This window comes from Nanorana parkeri, unplaced genomic scaffold (assembly GCF_000935625.1).
Source record: "Nanorana parkeri isolate BGI_ZX_2015 unplaced genomic scaffold, ASM93562v1 scaffold7, whole genome shotgun sequence".
In the NCBI taxonomy this organism is placed as follows: domain Eukaryota; kingdom Metazoa; phylum Chordata; class Amphibia; order Anura; family Dicroglossidae; genus Nanorana; species Nanorana parkeri.
Genome location: NW_017306275.1, coordinates 4,899,205 through 4,915,117, shown reverse-complemented (window position 1 = coordinate 4,915,117; position 15,913 = coordinate 4,899,205). Strand labels below are relative to the sequence as shown.

Below are 15,913 nucleotides of genomic sequence, written 5' to 3'. Positions count from 1 at the left end.
TTCAGCAGATTCCTACTGAATTGGCCAAAATTCCAGCCATGATTGGCCCGGTCAGTAACACTCAGCCTGTTAAAACCAACTGATTTCATATTATTTATTATAAAGTGCCAGATGTCAGAATACCATATATACCAATACTACACTTTTTAGCACAGATGGGGGAAATCAAACTATTTCCCTCATTCAGCCTGCGAGACTAGAAAGAAATCTAGCCTAATATCTTTCTTTTACAGGTACTTATTAAAACGTTAATCTATAGGCTGTTGTCATAAGAGATTTCAACACATCCAAACCTAAACACCCATTTCACTCTCACAAATCCATGAACAGAAAGACCATAGAGTTTTGGGAGCTATAACACCAGAGGACTGATCCTTAAAATTCACACGCCACATGAATCTGTAGGGAACATGGCAGCATCATCAAATAATATCTTAAGACCTCTTTCATAGCCAAGCTTCCACATGTGATCTAAAGCCCGGGCAGAAAATAATCACATTCTAACAGCTATTAGAAGAGATTTGGTTGTTTCACATCATTAACCCCTTCATGACTGAGGCCTTTTTTTTTCATTTTTTGTACCCATGTTATATTCCTCCCTTCTTCGGGACGCAGAAGCGATCTGGCGACAGGTAAGTCGCCAGGATCGCTTCTGTTGTAAAGCCGACAGTCGGCTCTACAAGTTTAAACAGAGTCCCGGCGGCAAAAGTCACCGGGAGTCTGTTTAAACAGCCCCGATGCTGGCGACGTACACTGTACGTCGTCAGTCACGAAGGGGTTAAACTGCATGGACTGGATTGTATGTTAGCAAACATTGAGTAGCACTACTAAGGAAGCAAAGATTGCATTAGTGATGAACAAGTACAGCTGCCTCCATGTAATGTATATTTACAAACTACATACAAAATCAAGGTTTAACATAAAGTGACACAATAAGATAATTCAATAAGTCTGTCACTTTCATATGCATATTTAAAATGATAACATTAAAGCCAAACTCTGGGGGGAAAAAAATGATAATTTACACACTACATTACAAAGCTGTATGTCATGTGTGGAGGATTGCTGCAAAGGATAAACTCTTACCTTACAGCTTGCCATCTCCTACACGTCAGTCTTGGTGCTGCAGGGACTGAGGGATGTGACTCGAGCAGTGAAGTGCTCCAGTCACATCGCAGCTCCTCCTTGCTCCTTGCCCATTCACACAATGCCTTATATTTGTCCTCAAAGAATACAAAGCTTACTGTGATTGGAGGAGCAGAGGAGGGGTGAGGACGTGAAATCATCTCTCCTCCTCCAATCACAGAACGCCTTGCATTAAATAAAAACAGGCAAGTAGCAAGGAGGAGTGGGGATGCAACCACAGCACTTCACTGGTCTAATCGCATCCCTCATTCCCCTCAGCACTCAAAATACTGGCATTGTGTGTAGGAGATGGCATGCAGCAAGGGAAGATGGTTATCCTTTGCAGCAGCCCTCCTCCACATGTGACATGCAGCTTTTTAATGTAATGTGTAACGTTTAATTTTTCTCCAGAGTTTGGCTTTAAGAGAGTAATGTTCTTTTAAACAGGGCTCCGCTTCAAGGGAATCTGTCACCAAGCTAAAACTGAAAACTAGAATCTTACACAGTGCCAGCTTCAAGAAAACAGGTATTTTAAAAGTGTATTTCCACTCTTGCAGCCTAAGTGAGGAAACACCTATTGTATATTTATTACATTATGAGGGGAATTTACCAAAAGTGGAGCAGATGTGCATAAATCAGCTTCTCTCTTTCATTTTCAAATCTTAACAGAACAAACTGAAGAGAAACTGATTGGTTGCCATGCACATCTGCTCCAGTTTTGATAAATTCCCCCCTATGTCTTTAATCACATTACATAACTTGGGGGGGACCTGCTGCTTACATTTTTAAGTGCTTTTGACTTGGTTAAAAATTGTACATGCGCCCCCCCCCCCTCCCCCCATTGAATGCTGAGGGGGATGTAGAGTTGATGCTTATCATAATGAACCCTACCTGCTGTACTGTGCTGGCAGACCCCATCAGTTATAAACTAGATTTCATCAATGTCTATCCTAATAAAGGATTTAAAGATCCTAAGGCTTGGATTCTGCATTGTATGTTAATGAGGGGAAACTGACCGTCCCCATTTGTCCCTCTGAAATAACGCACAGCTGTTTATTGATAATTCACACACCCGGTGCACTGTGTAAATGATCATTCTGCTTGGAGTGTGGCTCTAAGTAAAAACATTACTTCTGAAATATAAAAATGGCTCAGTAACCACACCTCCAAAAAAAGAATACCTCGTTAGCTTACCCTCTGTTAAGTTGTTTTATCTCTGCAGGGTTCTGTCTTCAGTTTAGATTCATTGATTCTGCCAAGGGACTTCGTGTCCTAGGGTGACAATTTGGAATAAGCTTGGGTTTGGTTCAAATTTGAGTTTGTCTAAACCTGAAACTAAGCTGCTCGTGCCGGGCCCAAACATCAGCGGCCAAAGCATATTCCACCCCGCAGCTTACCATAAACAAAAGGAGCAGGTTGTCGATCACATCATTAACCTATCACCAGCCACATTGACCAAATATAGACACGTGGCCATATAAGGTCAATGCTGTCAAGTATCCGGCCCCTTTTTTTTTTACGCAGCTGCGGGGCAGGGAATGCCCTGGTTGCAGATGATTGGGCCGGCATACGGCATCAACAGCTGAGTTCGGAATTTGGACAAACTCAAGCTCAAACCTGAGCTGATTGGTGACAAAACGCAGAGTCTGTGCCTCTGCAGAAGCAGTACAGCTGCCTCCAGTTTATTTGATTAAGCTTTGAAAATGAGAGAAGCTGATTGGTTACAATGGGCACTTGCTCCAGTTTTGATAAATGCCCCCCATAACGATTTGGGGTTTTCAGTAATCTAGTTAGAAAAACGCAGATTGTAACGTGTGCAAGAAATGTAAACCTTGCTTCAATAGCAAAGTGATAAAATGTCTATTTCTGGACATGATATCCAAAGCTCCTAATACAAGGTACAAAGCCGACATCAGATCGAGGGATTTAATTAGATTTTTGTCAAGGGTTTGCGACTCTTTAAAAACACAGCTTGTGGGTTCTGTACCACCCAGCACTATACCTTGCAGCCGCCCGTGCTTCCGTGTTCCCCCAGTTTTCTTTTGGGTTTGGCGTCTTCAAGTGATAATAAAGTCAAAATGGATTTAAAACTATTTCAAACGCTGATTAAATCCCTTACAATGGATGCTGCTTCTTCATGTTTAAACGTTTTCGTTTTCTGCAGAAACAGCTGGTCCCCTGAGCACCAATATCCTGTTTTAGGGTGGCTGCTTTCCCTTGTAGGGTCCTATGGAGCCACCCTTGTGTGTGCTAGTAAGCTGTGTCCCTCTCCATAAACACACAGTTACAGCAAGGCAAGTCACTCCCCTTCGCCTTGCTCCTCCCTCATCTCCAAGCTAGATGGACAGCTGCTGGAGTCTGCTCTGTACTTTGTGATCTTGTATTGGACAGGAAGTTCAGAGCTGAGCTGAGAGAGTTGGAGCTGTTCAGAAACATGATTGTAAGTGCTTAGTCAAAAATGTAAAGAAATACCTTTACTGGGCAATGTATATTTGTTTGATCTAGATTCCTATTGGGAAAAAGGATTGAGGAGTTTAATACTATTTTCAACTTTTTGATTGGCCCGATGACCACACATGCGAGTGACTTCATCTCGGCACAGGACCTTGCCGTGATTGTGCGCAGAGCTTAGCATGCGCGGCTCAGTGCACACGTATGCTGTCAAACAGGGAGGTGCAATTATACAGAGTCTCTTCTGTCATAGAAACCCCACCGGTCAGTGTAATACTACTTCCACTTTAATACATCACACAGTAACACGTGAAAAAAAAACAAGCATTAGCGCAACACACAGTAGAAGAGCGCGAAGCCGGCCTCAGCGTTTAATCATTAACCTGTTATACAGGAGAATGGAAAATACAGCAAGCTGCCCATAAGCCAGGCTCAGGCACTGCATGTCATGTCTGGGGGTGAGATCCCTGTGTGTGTGTGTGTGTCTGAGCAGATGAGTCTGTGTCTCCCCTGCACAGAAATGGATATACGCAGGCAGCAGTGACAGGGCTGAGACGTGGGGTGTGCAGCTGTCATATGCCGGGCCTGCTCTCCTGCCCTCCACACGTATACGGAGTGAAAGGTGAGCACTGCAGTCCCCGCTCCTTCCCCCCAATGCTGCCGGCCACAATTTACCTTTGAATTTGAGCTCGTGAGGCGGGTCGAGGACCAGGATCTGCTCGTGTTTGGACATGGTGGCCCCGCCGGCTGCACACATTCACCTCACAGCTGGGACGAGGCGGGGAAGCAAAGGCGACAAGAGGCCTCCAGCCCAAGGCAAGCACAAAATGACACCGGGGAAGATGCTAGATCGGAGTGGTTTGAAGGAGGAGGTGACGTCACGGCCATGTGACTGCACCATGTGACCCCCCTGACATCCCAGTCATGTGACCGAGCCATGTACGCTCCCGATTGGAGAGGCAAAAGTAAGCGGTGAGGTTGCAAAGGAAAGGGAGGTAGAAGACTCAGTAGCGGGATGAGGAAATGAGGAGCTTGGGCTGTATGGAGCTTCGTTAGGGACTAGGTGCTCTCAGCTCGGTGCGTCTACCTATAAGGAGTGCTGGGCTGTCCCCGGAAGTGTGAGATTGTGGCAGCGCCTTACAGGATGGGGTGACACTAGAGAATGAGGGCTCAGCTCCGTGTCAGGCTTTTGTTAAAGTGATAATAAAGGGGACCTACAAAAAAGGAATGACAGAATGGAATGCCCATAGACTTATTAAAGTCACAATGTTTTAAGTTAGTTTAATCACTTACAATGGATGCTGCTTCTAAAATTGTTTAGTTACCTGCAGAATCAGTTGGTCCCCTGTGCACTGGCCCTGATATCCTATTTTAGGGTGACCCCTTTCCCTTGCATGGTCCTATGGAGCCACCCTTGTGTGTTCTAGTAAGCTGTGTGTGCACGGCAATCCACTCCCAGGTTCCCTACTCATCTCTTCTATTTGTAGATGGACAGCTGCTGGAGACTGTGCTCTCCATTGTGATATTGTACTGGACAGGAAGTTCAGGGAAGTCGAGCTAAGAGAATTGGAAGCAGATGTTTGGAAACATGATGACTGTAAGTGATTGGGCAAAAATGTAAATAAATACTTTGCTGAGCAATGTATCATTGTTTGATCTGGAAGTATTTATTATTATGCAGGATTTATATAGCGCCAACAGTTTGCGCAGCGTTTTACAATATAAGGAAGACATTACAACAGAATTCAAGACAAGATGGTAAGGAGGGCCCTGCCCCTGAGGGCTTACAATCTAAAAGATTTATGAGAAAACATTACATTTTTTAACAGCCGCCAATTGTAAAAGGACGGACGGCAAGTTTCCATTGGCGGGGGCGCCGTAAATGAACTTTTTTTTTTCTGCTCGCGCGCGCCCCCTAGCTCGTGCGCGCCCCCTAGCTCGTGCGCAACGTCTGTTACACATAGAAGCGATCGGCGGCTCTATAGCCATCCCATCGCTTGTATGTGCTGCCCTGGGTGCCCCGCCCCCTCCTGCAGTGCCACTGCCGCCTCCCCATCCTGCACCCTCAATTTCAATCCCAGGCTCCACTGTCCCCTCTGCAGCCCTGGACCGGCTCAGGAGGAGGATGGGAGGGCGTTCAGCATCTTCCTCTTTGCTGATCTCCCTCCGACGTCTGAATGTGAAAGTGGTGTGTATTACATCACTTCCGCATTCAGATGTCATTTCTCTCGCTACTTTAGCCTGGAAAGAATAAGCCGGTGCAGCAGAGCTCTGTTTCTTTGGAGGTCCCCAGGTGACATTAGGCGTCTTAGAGAGCCCTAATGTCTCCATAAAGTGGACCTGTCAGTGTGCCTGTGCTATCACATAGGGGGATTGTTAGTCCCCTATGTGATAACATTAAGTGTAATAAGAAATTAAAAGTCACATGTAAAAAAAAACCTCAAAAATGTTTAAGTACCCCACCCCCACGTATACACACATATAAACGTAAATACACGTCAGGTGCGCCAACGCACGAAAACGACAATTACGCCGCACATGTTACATATTGCCCCGAACGTCGCAGTGAGAGCAATAATTCTACGGCTATCAATCACTGATAACACTAAACTGATGAGTGGTAAAAGCGTCGCCTATAGCCAATTTTAGGTACTGTCGTTTTTTGAGGTTTTTGCGGGTGCGTGCAATTTTAAGGCTTGACATGTTTGGTGCTTATTTACCCTATACCGATTAGTTACCCAATTATTCTTTCAACTAATCGATTGGTTGTATAAAAAAAACTTATCTCTCTTCAACCAACTAATCGATGATGAGAATAGTGGCCAACTATTCTAATTATCGATTTAGTAGATCCGTTGTTGCAGCTCTAATTTACCTGCCGTGACCCCATCTTTTATATTTTACCAAAAAATTGGGTAATAATAAATGTTTCGTAATTTAATATAGGGAAAACAGTTTTTTTTCTAAAAAATTTCGTTAATTTTTCCTTAATATAGTAAAAAAATAAAAACCCCAGTGGTGATTAAATACCACCAAAAGAAAGCTATGTATGTTCCTAAAAAAAGTGTATCAAATTTATTTCAGTACAGCGTTGCATGACGGAATAAATGTCAGTCAAAGTACTGCAGCGCTGAATACTGAAAAATGGCCTGGACAGGACGGGGGTTTAACACCCCAGTCAGCAGGTGGTTAATACTGCTTAAAAGAGGAACTTCAATGGCTGCCCCACTTTTCCCCCCTCTTACCTTTTTTCACTGTGTTATGCACAAAAAAATACACGCCCAGTGGTGTTCTGTAGGGATCTGGCTCTACACAGCCAGTCCCGTGCCACCATCTCCTTCTCTGATATCATTAGGGGCCAGCTCCAAGAACCCGGGGAGACACCCAGCCCCCTGACGATGAACTGTAGAATACCCCTGATGCCTACTGGTATGTATGATGTGGATACCTCCATGAGGCTCTGGGCATTGAATACCTCATTCACGCAAGTATTTAAGAAGTGATCCCCCCAAACAAAAGGTGCTTAAAACAATAAATAAAAAACATTTGATTGTTAAGAAGGAGGAATGGAAAAAAAAGTGGGTGGGAAGGGCGAAGGTATGCTGTAGGGACTACACTAGGTTAGCATCAGGTCAAGGTATTAGGGCAGTGTTGGTCAACTTTTGTGCGACAGTGGGCCTCAAGTGTGGCCTCTGACATCTCTAAAGGGCCACACATAATATTCAGTGAATGTAATGCTACAGAAAACTGATTTTGCAGCTACCTGCTGATACTTGGAGCAGAGTAGCAGATTTCACGGTTCACGCACAGGTAGGTCAGCACACTAAGGGGAAGGAGAGGCAACAGAACAAGTTCTCCATTTTGTTATCCCGAACTGGAAATAGCCATACCAGGGAGGAGCTAACTTGGAGGCAGAAGGAAGAAACAGGGACATTGCAAAACAAAGAGAAATGGGTGAAGAACCTTTTAGACAGGGTTCTCACTCAACCCGAGATAGATGTCCTTGCTAAGGGGTTGAATTTCACAATCACACCCAGAACCATTCCAGTAGTAGATATTATCTCAGCCACTGAGGCCTCGATCCACAGTAATAAAGTGCCACAGGGTGAGGCTGAACAACTTCACCTAAAAGTGTCCACAGCCCTGGCCTTTGCCACATTACCTCCACCAAAGGATATAATGATTTCAGAAGAAAGGAGGGCGGTTACATCCCTGAAGAAGGACAAGAGTATCACCATCCTGCCTGCTGATAAAGGAAGAGGCACAGTTGTACTTAATTCATCTGACTACGATGATAAGCCCTAAGAAGACCCAACCATTGGTTACAAGAAGAATGTTATAGATCTACTACAACAGCTGGAAAAGGACAAAGCCATTGATCGGGCTATGTATCATCGCCTCTAACCTGGTGAAGCCCCTCCGTGTATACATGAACTTCCTAAGATACACAAGGATGGGACCCCTGTCAGGCCAATTGTCAGCAGCATAAACTCTGTTACTTATAACGTGGCAAAACACTTAACCTAGGGTTCTTTCCCATTTGGTTGGAAATACACAACATCACATACAGAACTCTCAGGTTTTCACAATCAAAATCCAGAACTTAATATTGGGCACAGAGGAAACAATGGTATCTTATGTTACATTCTTCTTCTACTGCATACCCATCATAGAGGAAATTGGAACAGTGAGAAAACGGTTGTTACTAGACAACACCCAAGGCAGCAGAGCAGAACTTAACCCAGAACAAGTGTGTGCCTTATTGGACCTTTCCCTAAGTACCACCTACAGTATTTCAAGTACAAGGACAAGTTCTACAGGCAAAAACATGGCTGCGCCATGAGATCGCCAGTTTCACCCATGTGGCGGACCTGTACATGGAGGAAGTAGAAAGCAAGGCCCTGACCACTTTCAAGGGAATTACACCCAGTCATTGGTTCAGATCTGTGGATGACACTTGGGTTAAAATTCACAAACAAGAGTTAGAGGCTTTCACTGACCACATCAGCTCAGTGGATCATAATCACAGGTCTGCTCATGTGAAAATGAAAGTACCCGCCATGGAAATTGTTACCTTTTTCAATATATTTTTACAGACAAATATTCGTTCTTCCATAAAACTGTATCCTCAGATAAAGGTGATATAGTGAAATAAAATAAGCCATTTCTTCTGTTTGAGCAATTCCTTGGTGGATTTACTAGTGTGCTTCAGATCATTATCATTTTGAAAGATCTATCTGTAGTTCAGCTACAACTTTTGGACAGATGGCCTCACATTTTCATCAAGCTCACTTTGATATGATGCAGAATTTATAGTCGGCGTGATGACTGCAAGCTGCAAAGGCCCTTAGCAGCAAGGCACCCCAATCCATAACATATCCACCACCGTGCTTCACAATTAGTATGAAGTTCTTCTATTGAATTGCCTTCATAGGTTTGTGCCAAACATATATACTGTTATCGTGAGCAAATAACTCTTTCTTTGATCCATCAGTCCATAGTACATTGTTCTAGAAGATCTGGCCTTCGTGTTCAATGGCAAACTGTAGTCTTGCTTACATTTTCTTTTGGACAGCAAAGGCTTTTTCTTGGCAAACCTCACATGTAAGTTAAATTGGTGCAATCTTTCTGATTGTGGATCCATTTAGTTTGACACCAACTGTTGCATGAGTTACCTGCAGATTTGTTGGGCCAGGCAGTCCTAGACAAATTAGCAGTCATTTAAAGTGATATTAAAGTCCAAGTATTTAAGCAATTTCAAATGCTGATGAAATCACTTACAATGGAGGCTGCTCCTTGATGTTTAAACGTTTTAGTTTCCTGCAGAATCAGCTAGTCCCCTGAGCACTGGACCTGATATCCTGTTTTAGGGTGGCTCCTTTCCCTATAGAGCCACCCTTGTGTGTGCTAGTAAACTGTTTGTCTGCACAGACAGGCATAGCAGGACAAGTCATTCCTCTGCTTTCTGCTGCCTGCTCCCCGCTTCTCCTTCCTCTCTGCTCCTTTTTCAAAGCTTGTGATCTTGTACTGGAAGTTCAGGGAACCCGAGCTGAGAGAGTTGAGGCCTGCTGTTAGGGAACATGATGGCAAACCTGTAAGGAAATACTTTGATGGGCAATATGTATTTGTTTGATCCACATTCATAATTGAAAAAATAACTTTTAAGAATTTAACAATACTTTAAAATCAATGCCATTTTATATTACGGTTATGACTGCGGAATGAGTTCAAATATTTTGGTGATCTTTTTAAATTCCTTGCCAGACTCATAGTCATCCACAGCCTTTTTTTCTGGGGGCCTTAGGGAGCTCTTGTGATTGTGACATGATGACCCTGCTCACACCGCGAGAACACCAGACAGTAGATATCTCATGTTTACATACGTCAGGTTTCACATGCATACTCCCCAGGAAGGTCCTAATCATTGGCATGTAATTTGAAACAACTGATTCTAATTGCTTGGATTTGATGTGGTGGTTACTGTAGGGGTGTATTTAGTTTTTCCACGTGACAAATCTGCATTTTCCTTCTACCTTAGTTGTCACTGGAACTAGTGTCCTGATTGGAGGATTCCCATCTATGTTTTGTTTTGGTGACTGTAACTTTTTTATATCTCATTCACAATCGTCCCCAGATCAAATAAGCTGAATTCATTTTTCAGCAGCTGTACAAGTGACTTAGCATCCTTCCACCTTCTAATGTAAACAGAGGGCAGTTATGCTGGTTTAACTTTACAATGCAGGAAAGTTGACAAGTCACTTCTGGGAGTGGCGAGGAGGGTTAGCTAAAGCTGCTGAGATCTCTACTACAGTGCATCGGGTGTGAATTTTGTGGATGAATTTCTCCATAGTGCCCGCAGCTACAGAGGTCAGTACGGGCTTTTTTTAGAGTCCCTTTAAGTGTTACATGTGTAGAATGAAGAGGAGCCAGCGGGGAAACCTTCTAAATAAAGGCTGTGCGGCTCCAGACAAGGCTGCACAGTGATGATCACTACAATGGAGGTGGAGGAAATGATTGTACCAGGTGAGAGGGGGGCATGCCTATAATCCTTATCGCCGGTATGAATATATAAGACATACTGAAGTGCTAAAAACGAATTGTCAGTAGTTCGATATGGCCCTGTCTATTCAGTCTTCAGGCACATCTTTGAGTCTTTGAGTAGCCACACAATATGTCTCTTGCAGCACCTATTGTACTTGGGTAAGAATGCGAAATGACCAACAGGAACATTCCCCTTTCAAATTCCCTTAATTGTAACATGTATGTATATCCCTATTTGTAAATAAACCCGACACTTATTTAAGATTCGGTTGTTCATCAGTAATTTAAGGGCACCCCCAAATCAGAGCACATTCTACACGGCTGTACACCTACATGTGGCAGCATAGTAGTGGGCTTTATGCCGTGCTGCAATATACATGCATATGGCTGGTGTCACTGTTTTGTGCTTGGAGTGCACTCAATCTCTTGCCTCAAGCACTGTGACCAGCCCCTGTCACACAGTAAGGATCATGAGCCTGTAGTACGGGCTACCGATTACTTCATCACTGACAGCTAATCACAGTGATCACATGGTCTTTAAGTCCAAGTAACGCCCTCAGATGTTATAATCTTTTACGGGTCGCAGAGTCTCACAAATTCCTGTGGACGGGAGGTGCTGTATAATTCAGTGACAGCTGCCACCGCTTGCTGCTGTTCACAGCTTGTTCGCAAGTAATCACACAGGCTGTAATTACCTGCGGACGACCACATCTGGACGCAGTCTGTTTTTGTGGGGGTACAATCCTCTGCAGGTAATCGCAGCCTGTACGATTACTTGCAAGCAGGGGGTGGCAGCTGTCATTAAATTATACATCCAGAGGTCCTAAACCTTCCACAGTCTTCAAATAAAGAGAACATGTTTTTGCTGGCGTTCATCTTTAAAATTCATGTTTAGTTTTTTCAATTTTGTTTTTAGATATATGTGTCAAAGTGATCAGCTTGAGGTAAAATAATCTTCTCTGTGTTAGTTTTAAAGGATAGCTGTAGCTATAGTTTTTCTTTTTATTGGCCAGCTCTTTAAGACCCCATTAACACCAGCGAATGGGGCCAGATTTGCGGGTCTCACAAATTCCTCCGTTAGACTCTTGCGGATGGATGGCGCTGTATAATTCAATAACAGCTGCCACCGCCTGCTCGCACGTATTTTCGCAGGCTGCGATTACCTGCAATCGAACATGGATACAATCAGGACATCTTGGATTCTAAGAATGTTCTCACCTGTAAAGTACTGTATAATTCACAACCTACTTACATTAAACTAAGGTGGCTTTCCAGCAGAGATGATTTGCCTCTATATGTGCATATAGACTTGACTAATCTGAAGATAATCGTGGACTTAGATTGGGATCACACTGTTATATTGTAGCAATGCATATTATGCATGATGGTGCACTGCAGTGCCATTCATTCAGAATATCACCCCATCGCATTTGTATTGCTGCTCACCGCATGGCATGGTCACGCACTACCATGTGTTGTGGTGCACAGTGTTGCAAAAAAAAAGGTGCAGGCACTTGTTTTCGTGTTTACTGGTGCTTTGCAAGCCCATTCATATAAATAGACTGCCTTTACACAAAACACATTACGGTAAAGTCCAAGTGTTAATTCATTGCACCAGACCGCAATGGGGTGAATGGGCCCTTAATGAACTTGATTCTTGATATGACCCTTTAAAGACTGGACGGATTTTTTAACACATTCAGGATAATTAAAATAAAGTCCTGCTGGACATTTTCTATACTTTAAAAATCATCAGTACTTTAGGACATGGTGATAACCCTTTTCTCTATATGTCTATCATATTCCAACCAATTTGGGTGGCAATAAAGTTTTTAGAGTCAGTGCCTTTTTAGCAAGAAAGGGTTATGCTTAGGACTACTCAGATAAAAACAGGTGTCAGCTGAACATCTTTTACTATTAACTGCTGTAGCCATCAACGGGCTAAAATTAATAATGCATCTGTGTAAGTGATACGTTATGTAACGTGAAGCCATTAGCATGTAACATACACTTACTGTACATTACAGGAACCGTAAATACAATGTACCTTCCCCCAAGTGCAGTTAAGTCAAGTAATTTCTAAGTAAGAATATTTCTAATACATATTAAATTATCAGGGCTATAAAACCCCTGGAGTGACATACACAGATCTGCCGGAGCCTAGTAATGTATTCAGTACAGGCTGTATAATATTATTAGGTTGTATATATTATTAAAACACCCTGGATCCATTAAAGCTTTGGTAGGTGTGAGAGCATTTTAAAAGATCACTTACACTTTGCAAGTACAGAAATCTCGAAATAATTTTCCTTTCATATGCTTCTGTTAAACTGCATAATTCCCAAAACAAACTATACTAAAGCTGACCACGTAAATTTACCTCTGATTGTACAAACTTCTTTGAATTTACTGGCAACGTACAGTGAGCTCCTACTCAATAATCTATTCAAATGATATCCAGTCAGGTAGACCCTTGCACTACATGGTTATTAGCAAATATACAGGATCTTGTACAATCTGATTGTAATGTGTTTAGCTTGGATATACTGTATAGAATTGCCTTAGAGAGTAGTCTGTTAAAGTATATCTAAAACAACCACTTAAAGAGCAACTTTACCTTTAGTAAAGTTGTCCTTTGATACATTTCTCCACACCCCTGAGTGCAGCCCACCTGGAATAAAGGTGCCCATACACCTTACGATTATCGGACTAAACTTTTCGTCCGATGATCGAACCGTCGTACGATTTTCGTACGACGGCCCCATCCTGCCCCGATTATCGCAAGGTTCAATCAGCGGTAGTTAGAAAAAAACACCTGGACGACTTGCGGTAATTGACCGCAATTATTTTCGTTTGCGCATGCGCAGTGTTAATCGTACGACATTTGACGGACGGAAACGCCACCAACCATGCGAACATCGTACGATCAACCAAAGTTTTCAAACATGCTTGACCGTCAAAAGTCGTACGATTGTACAGTACTATCGGTCGGGCACTCTATTCACACGTTACGATTGTCGTACGAAAAGTCGATCGCATACGATTATCGTACGATAATCGTAAGGTGTATGGGCACCTTTATGCTTACCTTCCTCACCAATCCAGCAATCTTTGCATTGCTAAAGTTCTAGCTGGCTCCTCTTCATACTGCACATTCCTAATTTTTATTAATTTTTCTTTTGCAACAAAACAAAAGAAGTAGAAATCAACAGCCCAAAACACAACAAACTGCTAATTGTTGCAGGAAGCGTAATGTACATGATATTTCTATAGTAACGGTCACATTTAGATATTTCTATAGTAACGGTCAAAAGTCACATTTGAAGAGTCTGGAAAGTCCTTGATATTGAGTGGAAAAGCTCTAAGAGCCAACCATTGGAGTTCTGTAGAGCTTTTATCATAAAACATTCCAAACGAATAATCCGTCATGAGTTACTTTGGGTTTTACAGTTAACTCATATCTAATAGGGGAAACAAAGACTAATTTTTCCAGAGGGGCCCAGTTTTGTAGGAAATGATCTATCTTGTCCCAGAGTCTAGTGGGATGGTTTTCTAGTCTTCTAACCTCCATAATATTGTAACCCCTTCCAGACCGATGACTGGATTATCCCGTCACGATCATTCAGTTAATTAAAGGAGAACTATGAGGGGAGTGCTTTTCACTCACCTCATAGTTCTAGCCGACCTGTGACAATGAGACTGTCACAGGTCGGCTCAGTAGATCGGGAGGTGAGCGAACAGATACCGGGTTCGCTCGCCTCTCGATCCTGTCACGGCTCTCTGCCGTGACAGGGGGAGGGGCTGGATTCCCCTCTCCCCGCTCCGATCTGCCAGCGCTGACTGGCGGAACGGACGGGGGAGGGGGCGGGTACAGCTGGCTCTGCCTCTAGATAGGCAGAGCCAGCTGTCACTCATGCAGCTGAGCGGATCCCGTCATCTAAGTCGGGATCCGCTCCGGCTGCGGCGCCTCAGTATACCGCGAGCTGTAGCTCGCGGTATACTGAGCTCAGGGTAACGGGAGGACGCTAGTTTGTGTCCTCCCGTTACACTAAGGAGAACTATGGGGAAAAACACTGACCCCATAGTTCTCCTTTAACGACCGAGGACAGGATAATCCTGCTATGGGGTATAATGAGTGCTGGTCCATGAAGGGAAAGGCAGCACATTGAGTTACTGCTGCTGCTAGGTCCCTCAGGTTCCGAGGCAGATTAGGTGGTCCCAACCCTGTGATCACTAAATAACCCCTTAGTGCCCCCTAGTTAAAAAGATTACAAATCAAAAACAAAAATTTTAAAAAAAGTTTTAAAAAGTCAAAAAGGTTTTCAAAAATGCGTTTAATAAAAAAATTATAAGGAAATATAGTGCTGAGGAGGCTATTAAAGATAGGAGACAAACATTCTAAAGCTTCCACACTCAAATTGTATTTCACTCCTTGTTCCCGACTTCCTGTGACCCGATCCATGATCCTGTTTACCTGTGTATGTCCCAGCTTGCCCTCTGACTTTTCTTGGATTCTGCCTTCTGCTCTGTGCCTCTCTACCCAAATGCTAACAACCTTGGCTTGTGATCCAAACTCTGCTCCTGGTTTCAGATTTGGTACTCTGCTGCTTTGAAATTATCGTCCTTGGCTTGGGACCCTGACTCTGCTCCTGGTTTCTGATTTGGTACTCTGCTGCTTTGAAATGATCGTCCTTGGCTTGGGACCCTGACTCTGCTCCTGGTTTCTGATTTGGTACTCCGCTGCCCAGCTGTTAAAGGCCTTGGCTTGAGACCTGAATTCGCACCTGTTACCCACTGTGGTAACCCAATACTGCCGTTTGGTTCTGGTCCTGAAACCTCCAGTCATCTGGTCCATGCATCTGAGACTATACGCAGACCTGGTCTAGTCTGCTATGCCCGCACTCAGTACTTCCAGGGATGTCTGACAAATGTTGCCCCCTATTCAGTTCGATGTCCATCCAGGTACGAGACAATGTGCCATCTGTTTGCTTGCACTGCCAGGATTTCTTGTGGTTAGATATATTGTAATAATGCAGGACTTCTGGAGTTTTGTACCAGAGCATGATCATTTTATATATTGATTTTTTGTGAATTGTACATATCGAGGACTTAGATGCAGTCTCCCAGATCATATCCTATAAAAGTATAGTTATTGGGTATTGATCATTTTCTCCCTTTTTCTCATAGATATATCTTGACCCTCTTTCAATGGTAAATCAAAGGGAAGGAGTTGATATACTGTAGGTCTGTGATCATGTGTGGCTGGAAAGATTTTTCTGGTGTGAAGGTTGGGAGC

General features: G+C 43.4%; 1 protein-coding gene across 1 annotated transcript in view; it reads right to left on the bottom strand.

Annotated features, from left to right (window-relative positions):
* Window positions 1–4,501, bottom strand: part of VAPA (VAMP associated protein A) — a 34,920-nt gene extending 30,419 nt beyond the window's left edge. Inside the window, exon 1 of the mRNA XM_018553804.1 lies at window positions 4,245–4,501. Within this exon, the coding sequence (XP_018409306.1) occupies window positions 4,245–4,333 (89 nt within the window). The 5' untranslated portion in view covers window positions 4,334–4,501. The remainder of the gene's footprint in view (window positions 1–4,244) is intronic.
* Window positions 4,502–15,913: the final 11,412 nt, after the last annotated feature.